The 17,738-nt window shown below is 39.6% G+C and overlaps 1 protein-coding gene across 2 annotated transcripts in view; it reads left to right on the top strand.

Moving 5' to 3' along the window:
- The first annotated feature begins 34 nt into the window (after positions 1 to 34).
- The window catches only part of wwp1 (WW domain containing E3 ubiquitin protein ligase 1), a 29,224-nt gene continuing 11,520 nt past the window's right edge, over positions 35 to 17,738 (top strand). The window contains exons 1-16 of one of the 2 annotated variants that reach the window (XM_081602028.1): positions 54 to 192; positions 2,853 to 2,939; positions 3,063 to 3,285; positions 6,951 to 7,007; positions 7,232 to 7,324; positions 7,414 to 7,552; positions 8,444 to 8,568; positions 9,418 to 9,570; positions 9,984 to 10,056; positions 10,728 to 10,909; positions 14,117 to 14,561; positions 14,643 to 14,738; positions 15,608 to 15,782; positions 16,251 to 16,305; positions 16,957 to 17,041; positions 17,585 to 17,713. In XM_081602028.1, coding sequence (XP_081458154.1) covers positions 7,255 to 7,324; positions 7,414 to 7,552; positions 8,444 to 8,568; positions 9,418 to 9,570; positions 9,984 to 10,056; positions 10,728 to 10,909; positions 14,117 to 14,561; positions 14,643 to 14,738; positions 15,608 to 15,782; positions 16,251 to 16,305; positions 16,957 to 17,041; positions 17,585 to 17,713 — 1,727 coding nt within the window. In that variant the 5' untranslated portion in view covers positions 54 to 192; positions 2,853 to 2,939; positions 3,063 to 3,285; positions 6,951 to 7,007; positions 7,232 to 7,254. Of the gene's footprint in view, positions 193 to 2,852; positions 2,940 to 3,062; positions 3,286 to 6,950; positions 7,008 to 7,231; positions 7,325 to 7,413; positions 7,553 to 8,443; positions 8,569 to 9,417; positions 9,571 to 9,983; positions 10,057 to 10,727; positions 10,910 to 14,116; positions 14,562 to 14,642; positions 14,739 to 15,607; positions 15,783 to 16,250; positions 16,306 to 16,956; positions 17,042 to 17,584; positions 17,714 to 17,738 lie in introns of both variants that reach the window. The other variant, XM_008438311.3, reaches the window with a different exon arrangement.

The following is a 17,738-nucleotide window of genomic DNA, read 5'->3' as shown; positions in this document are numbered from 1 at the left end:
AACAGAAAAACTCGCCTGCCTTGACACAGCAGTATTTGGGGTGGCGCGGGTGACACCCGGGTGTTTTGCTCGGTAACATCCGCACAGAGATGGCAGTAGAGCCGTAGCTGACTGTGGGGCCTGTGCGGTGACCAGCAGCCCTAACGTTACCGAACCACGGACTGTAGGGAAGGACCGCAGCGCTAAAACAAGGTAAAACATGCCGTACTTTATGCTGCTAAGGCGTTCCGAGAGACTTTTTGACACTGTTAAACATGTTTTGGGGAAATATGTGCATCCCGGCTGCTGCTGGAGAACCGCTAACTTGGCTAAGTTTGTAACGTTAGCTTGCTAATACCCCTGTCCGTAGGAAACATTACTTCTAGAAAAAAAGCAACAAATGCGCCAAATTATCACCTCAGCTACTTGTCAAAACATACAACTAAAAACGATAATTACCTGCAAACGACGTAGTTGTAAAACCAAATGGCTACAAAACAAGATGTTTTATGTGCAGCTTAGTAGCTAGCTTAACGAGCGCTAGCTACCAGACTTTAGCTTTCGCTGCAGATTACTTCCAGTACATTGCTTTAAAATGTTCACATAGTGCCAGACATATTGCTGAGATGTGCCATAAGGCAGGGGGTACACTTTGGCTGAGAAACAGTGGGTTAAGACCGGGAAGGTTCAGAGTCTATATCTGTGAATCACCGTGAAAAACATGTTTGGTGAACGTGCAAAGTTGGTCAATGTTTGTTGACCAGATTACTGTTTTGTGCCATGGTAAGTTGTTTTATATCCACGCAGGGCTCCGCAGCTTACGCTTTATCGTTTAAGAATTTGATTACGTTTTGACCTTTTATGTCAGTTAATCTTCACCCATATCTGTATTTTGTCAACCTCCCAACCTCCAAAGTTGTGAAGATTTGTTTGTGATTTGTGTCCACGTTCAGATCCCCATTACCTGAGGCAGGTAAGCACTTGCCTCACCAGCAGCTTTTAAATTACACGCTGACAAACTCTTTGCTTTAGAGCCCATCTCTAGTGAACACAGACGGGAGTAATTATTTCTAACGAATGCACTGCTTAGAGATTTTTTTTTGCTACTGATTTCCAGTCACTTTCTGAAAATCTCTGACCCACTACTAAGTTTTTTTTTTTTTGCCGATTTGGATGTTGTATAGCCACAAATGCCAATAAAATACAACTCTTTTTCTGCATTTGGGTGAAATTAAAAACTAAATACGTAATGAGCCTAAGTTACAGAGCTGTAAGAAATAAAACCTGACTAAAAAAAAAAGTTGCATAAGTCTTTGTCACCATTTTACATTGCATTTTATAGCTTAACATTTTTTTCTTTTTTTTTAATCTCAAGATATTCAATGTTTTTTCTAAGATCACTTTAAAATAAACAACAGCTTTGTCCAAGAGGAGAAAGCTCTGATTTACTGTTATGTACCAGCTTTGTAAATTATTTATCCATTTATTGTAATCATAACGGAGCCTTAAGCAGCCATTCTGTGGGAAATCAATTAATTATTTATATTGGGAGCAAAGGCAATGTCACATGTGCGAGAGCGAGAACCGCTGTGCTACACGGCTATGCAGTTAAACAGGATTTCTCAGTTATTTCAAAACAAAGACATGGTAACAGAGTTGACATTTTACGCTGCTTTTAGCATTTTATTACCACAGTTAGCAATAATATCAGCGGTCCCTTAATCCTGCATGCGCTTTGAACAAATCAGGCTCTTTATAACAATTGTACAAAGAGCCCGACAACTTTCATTGTAAAGTGTTCAGTTTCCTGTTTTCTTCTGTTGTGGCATCCTGAAGTAACTTCAAACATGGCTCTGTGGAAAATGCAGTTTCCTTTCTAGAAGCCTAAAACAACTACGGTGTCTAGCTTCGTTTCTAAACGCGCCTGTGCTAATGTTGTTTTCTACAGCATCCTGCGCTGTTGTATTTTAGGTTTTTGTATGTCTAACTTGGCCTGGATGTGTTGATGGAACGTTGAAGGAATCGCTCCCAGGCGGATTGTCTTTGAGGAGAAACTGGAGCGTTCCTGTTTGCGTAGTCTCTTCTTATGAACATACATCTTTAAGGCAAACAGAACCAGGGAAACATACTATTCACATAAAAACAAAGGACCAGGACAAACCTCCAACTTTATTTATTTCTAAAAAAAAATTTCTTTACAAATAAGATGTTGCTTGTGACTGGAATACACTTTAGCTAAATTTTCAGTCCCTTCATTTTTTTGTTGCAATTCCTCTATTGTAGAATTTCATTCAAAATAAACAGATGCCTACTTTTTTTTGTGGTAATGCATAATTATGAGCTTTTTGCAAATTTTGCGCAAAAATAGTCAAAAAATTTGGATTTTATAGCTGCATATAATTTTTTTCCCCCTTATTTATTAAAACTATCATGTTGTGACAGTATAAGATGAGACGGATAATGTGTGGAAAAAATGGATCTCCTCCACCTTCTACCTGAGCTAATATTACCATCTGCAGAAATGCTTCGCTCCCGTTCTAAAACAACCAATCAGAGCCAGGAGAAGGGTCTTAATGCTGTCAATCATGCTTGTGTCTGCTGCTAAATGTGCTAACAGTGAAGGAACAACTGACAGTTGCAGAAAAACTGTTGATCCGCCATCATCAGTAGCTGTGCTAACTGGCATTAGCGTTGGTGGCAGGCCAGTTGTAGTGTAGCAAAATCAAAGCGGGAAGGGGTGAGCATGAGAGGGACTGAGTGGTATATTTCTCCACTTACTAGGAGTATAATGATACTTTTAAGAAATATGCTAAGATTTTTGTAAAATAAGTTACATTCTGTATCTTTAGGTGACTGTTAACTCCCACCTACAGGTGGCAGTATGTCTTACTTCTACAACTTATCACTTGATGTCAAGCTATAGTCCGTGATCGACATGACGAAAAGGTTCACACCGTCATGTAAGTGCAAATATTTCTAAAGTAGTGCCACAAAATCAGTGATTTTGATTGCAAAAAAAATCATAAAACAATTGCAAAATCCTGGAGGGACTCAGTTATTCTAATTTTATATTTGCTCTTTAGCATTTATTCCCTTTACAGTTGAGCACTGCAGAAGAAACTGATGCAACCTGTTAAGTTCAGCTTGGTTGAGATGCAATGCAAAATATTGTGAAAATGGATATGGAGGCAGAATCATCTCTTGGTGTTATCCAGACCGACTCTTTGTGGTTTTGCTGTTGGACTCGATGCATTTCTGCGCCTCCAGGCCTCCACCATCTCCCTGTCCAGACTGCGCCTTCCAAAGGTCAGCAGGTTTCCGCCCGTTGCTGAGCTGGTCACCTAAAGTGTCTTTATCCCAAACAGTGCAGGGTGTTGTCCATTTACAGACTTTTATTTTTGGGATAATATTTAACCGCAGTACTTGTGTGTGTGTGTGTGTGTGTGTGTGTGTTTTTTGTGTTTTTTTTAAAGCTTCTGATTTTATGCCCGACTCCTGCTTTAGATAAACCAGAGTGCATGCAGCAGGAAATATAAAGGGCATTATGCTCGAGCGGTACCTGGCCTGGCGCTCTGTTTTGTAAGCAAATCCACCCGCACACCGCTGCAGTGATGACAGGTTAGGAAAAATCCACTGACCGACTCAAACAGTCGTCATCTTCTTTTGATTCGTTCATTTCCAGCATGCAGCCGTAAGGTGGCGGACGGGAAGCAGAGGAATATGAAATATTGGACTCACATTTGCGTCATTTGTGAGAAGGGAAGTGTCTTGCAAAACTATTTGCAGCCCTTGAGTTGTTTTGGTTTTTTTCCACATTTTATCATGTTACAGCAACAAACATGTATTTTATTTAGATTTTAGACAATATGCCAACACAAAGTACTGTATCATTGTTAGTAGTAAGTATGTAAGCTTAACTTGTCTCCATTTTGTCTTTTTTAAAATAAACTTCAACGATTTCGACAAACACTAAATAGTTCATGTCTAAGTGGAACATGAAGGATTTAACTTAAAGTATGCATGATGATCTGAAAAGTGTGGCATATTTTAGTTTTCAGCCTCTCCAGTCTCAAATTTATCACAACTTACAACAGATGATGTCACCACCATTTTTAAATTTTTTTTTCTCTGTTTCAAACTTCCTCCCAACTTTCAGTCTGACTTGAGTGGTGCACTCTTTACTTTTTTCTTTTTTTTTAAGCCACTGTAATAATGCAGCAGTCATCCAGCGAGGTTATGTGAGGGCATGGCCGTGTTTATCTTTTTCTGTGCGACTCCTTTCAGAGGGTTGGCGTTTGGGAAGAATATCATCGGCAACAAATTACGCCCATCTGATCTCCTGTAAACAATATTTTCTCTGCTCGTTGTTCTCATGTCCAGCCTACAGCTCAGGAACGACAGACATGGAAAGAACAAACTTTATTTTTTGCTTTTCGAAAAAGTTTTTGGATTTGCAACTTGAAGCACAAACAAAAGGCCAAGAAAGGCGCTACATATTTGTTTCTCTTGGCGCCAACATGTGACCCTTCTGGTTGAAAACAACTGCAGAGAGACAATGGCGAACTGAAGCAGACATGCCTCACATGCAAACCCCTTTAGCTCAGAGATTTTGGCGTTGTCTTCTTCTCACGCCGGCATGATATTGTGGTCGACTACAGGGCCGGATTTACAAGGATGTGGGGCCGTGGGCTGGAAACCGTGTTGGTGCCCAGTCCACTAACGAAAAATTCTTTCATTAATGCAAATTACAGACCATTAATTAGGGCTGTATAAATAAATCGATTCGGCGATGTATATCGACATTTTCCGCCCTCGGAAAGTATCGATTTTTCATCCGTGAGTATCGATCCGTTAAACCATAGGGGTCCATAGCCTTATAGCTCTTTTTAACGTCTAGTTTGTTACGGCGTAGCAGCAAGACTCCGCCTCCCTCAGTCTCACTTTCAACTTGAGCTTAAAGTGCACATTATAAACTACACACCAGTTTTCAAATTGTGTTAATATGCCAAGTATATTAACACAATTTGTTATGCTAAAATTAGTAAACCATATTTTTCCGAATGTCAGAGAAATATCAAAAGCGCCGCCATTCCCCGGCTTTTCCGATTATGTGAGAGGGAATGAACTTCCAAAAGTACAAAATGAAACATTAGATTCCTGTGTTTTTGGAAATGTAAAATCTTCAATAAATAATGATGGGCTGTATTTTGTTCCTGAGAAACGAAGTAAAGTTGTGCAAGTAACCGTGAAAGAGAAGCGGAACGGAGTAGCGGCGCGAACGGAGCAGCTGCAAAAGCAGTGAGATCGCGTAATTAATGCAAATTTCGACTGGTAGCATTCACTTCGTAATTAGTTTTTAGCTTAGCGGTTTCTGTTCTGTATATAAAGGATTACCTGAAGAATGAACAAGCGTTGATAATATCAGAAGCGGGCGCAAAGCGGCGCTGTGTTTTGAGCAGGAAGACGAAGAGGAAAAACCCCCAGCCGGAATCCGCGGCGCAGTGAGGATTTCCATGATAACAATGGCTGATCGATCATTTTAATTAGCAACAGACAAAGAGTATCAGAGACCGAGAGAACTATGAGATCCTGGCAGTCTGAGAGGCAGCTACTCAGAGATCCAAGCAGGGGAATAGCGGCGTTGTGTAGCTGCAGGGAGTTGATCACTACGGGGTGAGGGGGAGCCACAACTTAAGCAGTTAGAAGAAAGCAGCTTCCAGCCACGGCTAACTCCGGGAGCCAAGGTAGAAAAGCCTTTTTCCCCATAGTCCAAAAGACTGCATTTGTCCAAAAGAAAAAATATAAGTACAATCATTTGCATATTGAGAGTCTACAGAGGCTGATAATCTCACCACTCTGCTCCTGGATTACCGTTTAAACTTTTGAGTTTTATGTCAAATCCACATGAATTAAATGACAGAAACTAATTCTCTCACTGCATCTTTGATTCATTTTGCCCAGCTGCAGACTGTTAAGACTGTCCAATCAGAGTCAGGTATTGTGTAGTTGGTGCTTTTAATCAGTTTTCAGTTAACTAAATTCAAGTCTATGGAACACAAAATGTCACTAAAATCACTCTGTCCTTCTAAAATCTTTCAGAAAATCATAAAAATGCACTGAATCGTATCAAATTGTATCGCTCAACACATATCGTATCGTGACCAGAATATCGTATATTGCATCATATCGTGAAATTATTGTATTGCTACACCCCTACCATTAATAGTTTGAACTTTAAACTTCTTCAGACACATTGATACTCAGGAGGTGAGCAGAAGAATAACCAGGCCGTGTTTGTTCTGCCAGAGTGCAGCTGGATTTCTGAGTCCTGGATTTTGTTTGTCTTCTCGTGAAAACTACTCCACCGAATCGGTCTGAAGCCAGGCGAAATTCCTAATCGTACCTGGAGTATTTTCTGCTCTCTATACCGGATTACATAGAAATCCAACAACCTGTGATGGCTTTTGCGTCACATCACTTCCTGTTTCCACGGTCTGTGTTTGACCCGCACAGTCAAATATCAGCAAATCTTGCTTTTATTTCCCTGACATGTTTTGCTAATTCCAATTGTGATGAATTGGGGAATCAAAAAGGCCTTTTATTAAAGTTTTAAGTGTTTGCACTCTTTTATTTATCGTCTTGTTTTGCTTTTTCAGTTAAAATCTACAGGATTGTTGTGGGATTAAGTGTGGAAAGAAAACGTAGGCTATTATTTTAATGCTCCAATATATTTTTTTATATTGCGAAGTCCTGGCGTTTTAATGGGGGCGCATACAGTTTTTAAGAGGGACAGTTTGTTCCTTACTCTTATCTGAATTTGACTAAGCAAAGAAAAATGTATAAAGACACCTGCTGTTAGTTGATGAAGCCTACAGACCAAAAATGAGGTTGTTTTGATGCATCCAATTCACTTTGTTTTATCCTTTTTTAAGTTTTATTGCTTCTCTGATTTATTGTGATCTTGGTTTCAGTGCCGCCATGGGACATGGAGTAGGCTGAACAAGAGGGCCTAGCAAAACACATCTGTTGTGAGTATCCATCTGTTTATTACTCTAATAATAAGGTTACAACATAATGCTGCTTTTTTATGATTATCTTTTTTACGCTCCTTAGGATCAGTTTGAACTTTAACTGAAAACAGTAACGAGTAGATCCGATCGTTATTAGTTTTGGAGCCTTCCGCCCGGGTCTTATTTGTGAATTTGTGTGGAATTAGCGGTTGACGTCTCTGTTGTGTGTTTTCCTTTCGAAGGCTTTCCCACTGTGGTGAATGACATGGCCACGGCCTCATCGAGAGCAGAGACTAGCCATAACCACAGACTCACATCACAGCTCCATGCCATTGGTGAGTCAACGTGTTTTCGGCCGGAGGATCACCTTTCAGGTCTAATTTTTTTCAGTCATCTTTTCCTTTTTTCTTTTTCCGCCCTCTAGTTTCATGTGCCAAACTCAAGAGGAAGAAGAGCGTTTTCGGGGCGGCCATTTACGTGGAGGTGACAGCAGAGGGAGAGACCCGCCGCACGGCGAAATCTCACAGCTCCTCCAACCCGAAATGGGACGAGAGGCTGACTCTGTAAGCGCCGTCTGTTTACCCCTTTCTGCCCGACTCGCCGCGTTTGTGTGAAAACGATGTTCTGCAGCGTTTGAGCTCATGTAAAAACGCCATTAGAGAGGCAGAAAGATCCTTTCTAATAAGCTTGGTTTGTATCCCATACTGAGCGTTACATAATCAAAATCCAGCTTTTTCGAACAGTTTGTGAATTCCACGTAGCATCCGAGGAGGAAAACCCCCTCCGGTGGCTCATCTGATAATCATTTGAAAAAGCGAGGAAGCTGCCTGCAAGCACACAGACCTCTTTGTGTTTTCTCCCAACTAGAGCTAACAGCACAAACACTGCAGTTTCTCTTGCAGCGTCTCGACCGAAAGCCAGGAACGAATCACTGCAGACGGTTTCAACCCGGCTAGTTAGCGCTGATAAGAGTGGCCGCCGCAGTGCTCAGAATCTCGTGGATGTTTTTGCTCGCTCCTGTGGGTCCTTCTCGTGACTTTGAGGTTGTAATGCAAGATGTTTCCCTTTGGACCGGTATGCTGGGCTGTTCAAACAATGACCGCACTGTGTGCTGCTCGTTTTGTCCTTGTTTGAAACTCAACGACGGAGCATTGTGCCAGATGTGGATCTTATCATTTCTAGGGGAGGGAAATGTGAAAATGGAAAAAAAAAATCTGTGTTTTTTTATTCATTTGTTAGGTGTTAAATTTGCTGTGCTGAACTTCAGTCGACTGAAGGAAAAGTCGTAAATGGCATCCTGATTAAAGTGTATGAACTGTTTGTCAATAACAGCAGAAGTGTGAAGGTTATCTCCAAAACCTCCTTTTTGTTTAACTTGTTACATTCACCGTGTACTTTTTTAAGCTTTTTATGTGTTTTAGAATTATATATATATATATATATATTTTTTGTAGGACTGTAACGCCACACACGCAGGTGGATTTCAAAGTATGGAGTCACCACACCCTGAAAGCAGACGCTCTGCTGGGCAAAGCTACGCTGGATCTCATTCAGGCTTTGGAGCGGCATGACAGAAAATGTAAGATTATAAGATGCATAGACGTAAAGCTTTAATCAGTTTTAGGAAAATAGTGCTTATGAAAAAAGCAATGTCTGATTATGCAATGATAAACTCTACAAAATACTTAGAATGTATCCTTATAATGAACTAAATTATTAACTTTCCACTCAGATGTTTGGCCATTATTGTCATTGCATCCAAAGTTTTACACTGACTGTATTTTATAGCTCCAAATAAATAGTAGTAATGCATATAATAATAATAATTATAATAATAATAATAGTAATGTTATATGTTTTATGTAATTTCAGCATCATTTAGAAAAATCTTTAGTTTCTATTTTAGATTAACACAATGTGTTTTTGTCTTGCATGTTTGTTTAAATACTGTGGTATTTTATCTCACCATTAGAATATCATAGATGCATCTTAAGTAAATGGCAATTTAGATTAAAGATGAAGAGTGGCAATTAATTGCTTCCAAGGAACAGAGATGGGAATAAGGGGACTATTGATCAATCGGTGCAGCGATTTCCTCAATTTTGAATGACTGGCAATCGGCTGACGTTTACATGTGAAACTGTTCTTATCCACAAATGTTGCCAATTTTGCAAATATGTTGCTATTTCCAGTTTCAGACCCAAGTGAAATCAGTTATAACACCTGACGGTGTCATTTATAAAAAAACAAAGGAAAAACAATCTGTATCGAAAAAAATCAGAATCGGCATGTCAAGCTTTTTAAAGCTTGCTGACCAGCCAGAAAAACTTCTGTCGGTGCATGAATGTATTTAATTGTATCGTTTTCTTTATTTTCCTCTCTGACTGTGATCTTTCTCTCTGCCTGTGGCCTCATTTGTTCTCCACAGTGGAGAATGTGAAGGAGGTGCTGAAGCTGAGTATGGAACAGAAAGGGGTTTCTGTGCCTGTCGGCGAGCTGACTGTGTACCTTGATGGCCTGACTGTCACTGACCAGGAGGAACTGGTGCCGCTGACCAATGGCAACACAGCAAATGGCACCAGTGAGCGCACGATTTATTTATATTAGCAGTGTGCGTGTGCGTGTGTGTGTGTGTGTAGTCCATCAAGAAAAAAAAAGTTCAGTTTGAAGCATATGTAGTTAAATATATTCAAGATAATACACTTTTTAATGGGAATGATCTGCCATATAGTCTGTTCAGCATAACATGCCCACGTTAACATTCTTTTTTTTTTTTAAAGGTTTTGTTGGCTCTAGTGGCCTTTATTTGAAAGTAGTTTGACAGGAAAGAGGGTTATGAGAGAGGGGGAAGACATGCGGCAAATGTCACCAGGCTGGGGAATCGAACCTGCGACCACCGAAATGAGGACTAAGGCCTCAATACATGGGTTGTGCTTTTGCCCCTGCGCCACCACAGCACCCCGACATTCATTTATTTTTAAATCTATTTTCCAGAAGTCCAGCAGAATGGTGATGCCATTCATGAAAACGGAGACTCCTCTTCCTCTTCTTCAAGGGCTGCAAACAGGTAAACTCATGAAACAGTCAATTTTATATTTCTTATGTCAACGTCTTAAAAATTAAATAAATGATTGGTCTTCGTTGTACTTGAACATTGTAAAGATCTGTTCAGCAAGTTAAAGGGGTAATATTAAGTATTTTCCAGGTACATATTGCCATTTCATAACAAGTAAACTTCAGTTTTTTAAATAAAAAATTCTATATATTATCACTTATTTACTCAGAACTTACTGTTTTAAGTATTTTTTATGTAGCTAATGTGTGCTGGTAAAACATAAACCAGTCTATTGTAAGGTTGCCTACAAAACAGATCCTTCTGCTTTGCTTTGAGATTTTATTTCTGTCTTTCTGTAGCCACGTCTTTGCCTCAAACTGAACTCTGAGTGTGATTTCTTTTTTTTTTTTTTCCCCCCTTTTTTTTTTTAAACAATGTGTACATTTATACTTCTGTTGACCTTTTTAATGGGCTGCAACCACAGAGGGGAATAGTTTGTGTCTTGGCATTGTTTGCCTTTACAAGGTGCTTAAAGCAAAAGCCAAAAACACTGCAGTACACAAACTTGTCATAAAACCCAGAGAGTTATTGCTCAAAGAGATTTAAGGAGAAATAACTGGTTTAATCTTTAAAGCAAAACCAACATAAAGTAATGCTAATTAATGTTTATTTTCCTTTTTAAGCACCGTGAATGGAACAGACTTGGGTCAGAGGTCAGGCTCCTGCTCAGCCTCCAGCGGTGCAGATGGTCCGGTGCCTTCCAGCCCTGCCCTCGATCACACCACCGCTGTGATCAACGGAGATCCGACCCCCAACTCCACCCCGGTGCACCAACCTACAGACAGCGGCCCAGACACCAGAATGGGTGTGTTTACTTTCTCTCTCTCTTATGGCAACAAAATTGGTCTTTACCGGTCTCTTATTTTTCCTCTTTTTTTCTCTCCATCTTGTAATAATCTGACTTTCTCTTTAATTATTTTTTTTGTTGCATGTACCTATTCTGTTTCCAGGAAATGGATTCATTGTTCTTTACGTTTGTGTTCTTCACGGTTCATGGGGTTGAAATGAAGTGTAAAGAAGAACAGTTGATTAATTTTCATTAAGTGAGGCCTACAGTCTCTGCTGCTGTCAGCACCTTTGTCCGAACACCCAGGAGATGCATAAAGCAAAGCGGAGCAGAGCGCAGTATGCTGCAGAGCTGCTCTCAGCTGAGGATGATGAATGAAGGTTACTTCTTTTCAACAGAAGAAAAAAGCTACGTTTACCCTGTTTCTTCAAGAGAACAACCCACACTTTTCTGATTAATATAGATCGTTACTGTTAATCTGATCTCCCATTAAATGCCGGTATGGTTTAATGCTCTTCTAGTGCAGTGGTTCTTAACCTTTTTTGAGGTACCAAACCCACCAGTTTCATATGCGCATTCACTGAACTTATCACTGTAGTGATAAATAAAATATGATTTACCCCCCCTCCACACACCCCAAATTCAAGACATTAAGTCTTCTTAAAAGGTAGAGTCTCTGAGAACAGTTCTTCATAATATTGTCAGCGTTTTCAGCAAAGTTGAGCTGACTGTCCAGGAACGACCCAAATTTGCCACAGTTTCAACAGATTGGCCATCGAGAGAAACTAGAACCACTTTAAGGTATTGTTTGGATCATTTAATTAGCTCTGCATTCTTAAGAGAATGAAACATTTATAATAAAAAAGACTTTGCGGTATTCTGATTTAGTAATGTAATTATATTAGTTGTTACCAGCCCCACGCCACTAGAGGTAGTAGCAACCCCAAAAAGATGCGACTAAGGAGCAGATTTAGAAGTACACCGAAAACTACAGAATTTGGTAAAAACGGTGAGTTTTGCTGAAGTAAATAAAGACACAAGCTCAAATCCATGCTGAGAGTGGAACTCCTTCAATCAGTGCTCCTCCGTAGCACTGATTGGCTAAGCAATGTAACGTGATCCTCTGCAGCAAGTGATGGCAAAGCGGCGCGTCATCACGACTTTACACAAGTGTGTCTTTAACTCCGCGGCAGAGGCTCCGCCGAACCCCTGAGACCGACTCATCGAACCCTTGGGGTTCGATCAAACCAGGTTAAGAACCACTGGTCTAGTGCATTAAATCTGTTGGTGTAAACTGCAATGCAGTGAAGAAATGCAACCTTTTTCCCTTTTTTTCAGAATAGTTAAAAAAAAGTGTAATCTCTTTCACACTTCCACATGATAAGAACGACTTTTCATGATTAAATGTGGTGCAACATGGATTTTACCAAACAGTTTGAGCAATATTACTCTTTTTTTATTTAACAACATTCAACGTAGTAAAGACAAAACCTTTATGCAAAAAATATTATTCTTGATTAAAAATTAATGCAGCGTTTTTGTTGCATAATAAGCAAAACATTCCTCTGGGACGGACGTAAAACGGCTCTCTGGACTCATTCCAAAGACGGACACTGGTTGCTGAGTTCCAGTTATGGTTTGTGTGAGTTATTATCTGAGACATAAATATTCCTGTAATTGTTTAGGAATAAAATGTTTACCCTGTGGTATATTGAATGCTCAGTCACTCAGTTCAGTCCAGAATACCTCGATCTGAACCCAAAAACCTTCCTACTTATATGTAGTCTCTACTTCTGCTTCTTTCTTCGTGAAGTGGGGCCAACACAGGATTTATGTTGCAGTGACTGTGTACTTTAGGGTATTTACACAGCTCTGCCTAAGTTTGCCCTCCATATCTGAATTTCTCTGTTTGTACCTCTGTCTTTAACTCTCCCACCACATTGTCAGCAAAAAAGTTTGAATTGCTCACAAAACCTTCCCTTTCCTTCTCTTTTTCTCTTCATGTTAAAATCTCTCCTGCTGCTGGACTTTAGTGTAATGTCTCCTCCCCGACTCTTTGCTCTTTCTATTGTGACAATGAATATTTGCTTTAAATATTTGGAAAGCTGCAACGTCTACAACTTCTATCTAAATAGCGACGCATGTAAAATGGGTAACACAACAGCATTAGTGTTCTTGTTGAGCTTAATATGAGATACTGGCATGTATTAACTCTTATCTATCATTATCTGCATGCAGCAGCATTAAGTACTCACCTGACACGGTTTGTTTGGAAGAAAATCACAATTTAGTTTTGGCCTTTTGGCTCTGACTAATTGCTGAACAGAACAGTCTGTGCAGCTCGGCTCAGCAGCAGGTCTCCCCTTGTGGTGCCTTTAAAGGCAACTTGGTAAATCACATTACCACACCTTCAAGGGGCAGTATTTTGTGGAATTGACAATGTTTTTCTTGGCTTTACATCATGTTACAATGTTATTCCCTCATCAAAAACATGTGCCTTGATTCTCTTGTGCATGTTTGAGAAATCCTTTCATCTCCCATGGCAACCGTTCAGCTATGCAAAACGCCTCGTTGGACATAGCTCCGCCTTTGAGGATGTAGCTCCTCCTTGACAAAAATGTTAGCGAAGCGATGTTGTGATGACTTCCTGAAGGCGGTGTTTCAGAAAGAACAGGATTTACTTGAGGAGACCAAAACCAATTTCAAAACGCTGAATTTCTTTTAAGTCGCATTTGATATGTAAAGCATTTTTATAACAACTGAAGGCAACATACTTGCTTAACTACCTGGAAAGTACATAATATATATCATGCTGGTTTGATCTCTCTATGATGTAATGAAATGGGAAGTTAAATTAAAAGGAGGCTAAGTGGATTGGTCAAAATTCATCTGAGTTCGAGTGATTGGTCAAAAAAGAAGGAAATTCAGAAATCGTGAAAGTGATTGGTCAGATGTGCGGGAAAGTTGAGGTGATTGATAAAACATTGCAAGTCCGTGCAAAATTTGCCAATAATGATTGGATTTGCAGTAATAATTGCAACTTTCTGGAGTGATATGACATTTTTAAAAAATATTATGCAAACAGCTCTCTCATTTAAAACATTGAACTTTGTAAACTATATTAACGTTCTTTTTCGTGTAACCCTTTTGCTTCTTTTTTGTATTATTAAAGCACAAAGTAAAAGGCAGACTTGCTCCTTTTTTTTCCTTCTTAATATTCTACAGTAAACGGGGAATCCTCTGAGACCGTTCTCAGGCAATCTTCTGCTTCTAGAAGGGAAACGCAGCCCTCTGCAGGTGAAAACGAGGAGAGCTCTCATGATGCTGCACCGCCAAACGCTGAAACATCACCAGCCAGCACTTCCCGGCCCCCTCCGGCTCCCACACCTTCCTCCACCTCTTCTCCTGCTGCTAAACCTGCCAGCGGCGCCGCTCCCTCTTCCTCCGTCGCCGCTGCTGCTGCTTCCACCACGTCAGCCTCTGCAACCCAGGGAGCACCCACCGTAACAACGTCCTCATCGTCGTCGTCCTCCTCCCCAGCACCAGGAGAAGTGGGGGCTTCAGGAGCAGGCAGTAGTAGCAGCTCAACAACAACAACAACAAATACTGATGGGGTGAAACCCAGACAACAGGTTTCTAATGCTCCAGCAGGAGACCCTCTACCACCAGGGTACAAAAAAATAAAATAAATGTGCTCAACAGATTTGATAACCTTCCTGATTCAAACTTCATGTCTTTGGATGTGTTTCAGGTGGGAGCAGAGAAAAGATCCACATGGGAGAACTTACTATGTAGACCACAACACCAGAACTACTACCTGGGAAAGACCACAGCCGCTTCCTCCAGGGTGAGGGACCGCCGTTTTACCTCAGACTTTTTCAAGACTGTATAACTTTGCAAGGGACGTCTGTTTTAGCGTTTTCAGTTTTAAAGCAAATGTAAACATAATTCTCTGTTCTTGACCAATGACTGTTGGCATCAACTCAAAATTCACCAGTTAGACTCCTACTTGCTGATTTCAGGGTGTCTATGCATCCTTTAAAAAGTCTTACATTTATCTAAAATTAAGTTCTTAAAATGTTTAAATGTATTTAAAACAAAGGTGGCTTCAAATACATTAATCACAGGTCTTAAATGTTGTTGTGACAGGACTACCTATTCTCAAATATTCCATGTAGTTTGCTGCTGCTTCCTCTTCTTTCAGATTTTCTTTCCAAAGATATCAAGAAAAACACTCATTTGTATAAACTTTGTTGTTTTGTAACACTTTAATCTGACACATGTTGACCATTAAAGAAGAAAATATCCTTCAGTTCCTCGATTGACATCAAAATAAATTGGTTATAACATTATCTCCATTTATGAATCAAGATGTATCTCAAAACTTCATCAAGATTTTACTCAATTCTTAACAAAAGTTCAACAGATCTATGAGTTTTTGATTATGTGTTTTTGCCTGAAGAAAAACTTTTCCGTTTTCATTGATTTGCCAAAAGAAGAAAATCAGATTTTCCTTGGATTAATTTTAAGATCTTGTCGAGAATTATTGGAGCATTATTAATGAGAATCATTCATTTCAAAAGTGAATCTTTTATTCTCTAACTAGACTCCATAAAATGAACGATGCACATGAAATCACCGAGCTACATACCGTTCGGTTACTTGGACTCGCGTTTCTGTGCTTCTGCAACTCAAGCCTCCTCTGTTTGTTGCCAGCTGGGAGCGCCGAGTGGACGATCGGGGTCGGATCTATTACGTGGACCACAACACCCGGACCACCACGTGGCAGCGGCCCACCATGGAATCGGTGCGCAACTTTGAGCAGTGGCAGAGCCAGCGCAGCCAGCTGCAGGGAGCTATGCATCAGTTTAACCAGAGATACCTCTACTCTGTAAGCAACAGTTTCTGTCTTCCTGCTCTTTCCTTTTTAGTCAGTTTTCTTCATTTGGTGCTGGTGGCAAGCTGAGGTTTGAACCTAAGCATGACAAGTGTCTGTGAAGTTTTAAATTTGATTTCCTGATTTGATTTTTTTGTTTAATTAATTTACCATCTCCTTCTCCTCATTGGCTCATTCAGTAAGACGAATAATAGTTCCATAATTGTTTTTTCTGTGAAAAATATAAATGTTTATAGAGCAGATTTAATTTAACATTAACTTGGATCTTGATTCGCTCTTTTTAAGATTTCTGCACTCTGCTGAAAACACAAAGCAGCTGACATGAGTCGTACAATGATAGTCAGCAATATTATTTTTATTTTTTTTCTATTTTTGAAGGGTTTTTTTATTTAACATTCCTAAAAGAATTTGTCTTTCTTCTTGTATCTTGAATGGAGTTTAATGCATATTGCTCACTTTCAGGCATCTATGATGTCTGCTGAGAATGATCCTCTTGGCCCTCTACCTCCTGGTTGGGGTGAGTTTATCATTGATCTGCAGTATGATAAAGTTGTTAACTTTACAGTCCATTAATATAAACGGAGACTGGAGACAATAGCTGCATTTCCATCACAAATGTATGCAAAATTTTGTCGATATGACGCTAATGTCAAAAAAATAACATTTTGCAATTGTGTTGTTTACATTAAATAAGAAATGCAATTAAAATTGCATGTTAAGTTTGTTAATTGAGAAACATACTATGACATTATCCTCCTACCACTTCCTGTTGTCGTCTCTGTAGTTTCCGCCAGTGGTAACATCTAGTTGATGTGACGCGTGTGATGCAGAAAAGTGTTTCCATGGTGGTTTTGTGAAATACACTAACTTTGATATAGTCACAAAACCAACTCATTCTAGTGCAAAAACGGTTTATCGAAAAACATTAGTTTTTTTTCAAATTTTTTGTATTTCCATTTAACGATTTCGTAATTTCAATTTGTGCAATTATATGGTCAATGGAAACGCAGCATCTAACACTTTAGCTGCTTTTTCTAGTGAGAACTGTTTGCTCTGACCGTAATAAAGAACTCTGTAGCATCCTGTAAAGTTCTGTGCCAATAATTGGATTATACATATTCTAATCTAATCTAACTTTAATGTCGTTATGTGTCATGACTACCTGTAGAGAGGCGTGTGGACTCCAATGACAGAGTTTACTTTGTGAACCACAATACCAAGACAACACAGTGGGAAGACCCTCGAACCCAAGGGTGAGTGCAGAGAAAATAGAAACCAGATGTGGATGGTGCATGCAGAGTTATAATGTGGTTTATGGAAAATAAAAGCTTTTCCATACATCCTGTTATGATGTGTAACGTTTTGGTTTGGCTCGTCTGATCCGAAGCACCCACCAGGTTTCATCTTGTTTTTTTCTTCTATTTATTAGTGTATTTTGTTTAGTCATTCATTTGACAAGTTGATCTTACTAATTTACCGCTTTGCGGTTTTATTCTTTTATAAAGAGTTTTTATTCGCAGCCCTTTGGCAACAAAGGTTGCTTTGTTTACGGTGTGGCCCTTGATAAAATAAACTCGAACTGAATATATATGTACATGCAGTATACATTTGTTTTGTACGAAGGTTTTCTAGCCACTGGCTAATTTGCAAACTCCATTCTTGGTTGGACCTTTTTTTAAAAGACAGCAAAACTAGAAATGTATATGTATGAGGCTTAATAAATAAATATATATATATATATATATATATATATACACACACACACACACATAATGTGTGTGTGTGTTCCTTTGCAGGCTACAGAACGAGGATCCTCTGCCTGAAGGGTGGGAAATCCGGTACACGAGGGAAGGAGTTCGCTACTTCGTGGATCACAATACTCGGACCACCACTTTCAGCGACCCGCGCACTGGAAAGTCTTCTGTGTAAGGGAGATTCTCATTCATCATG

Source organism: Poecilia reticulata, chromosome 20, assembly GCF_904066995.2.
Source record: "Poecilia reticulata chromosome 20, P_reticulata-male-v2, whole genome shotgun sequence".
Lineage (NCBI taxonomy): Eukaryota > Metazoa > Chordata > Actinopteri > Cyprinodontiformes > Poeciliidae > Poecilia > Poecilia reticulata.
This window is presented reverse-complemented; position numbering and strand designations above follow the sequence as displayed.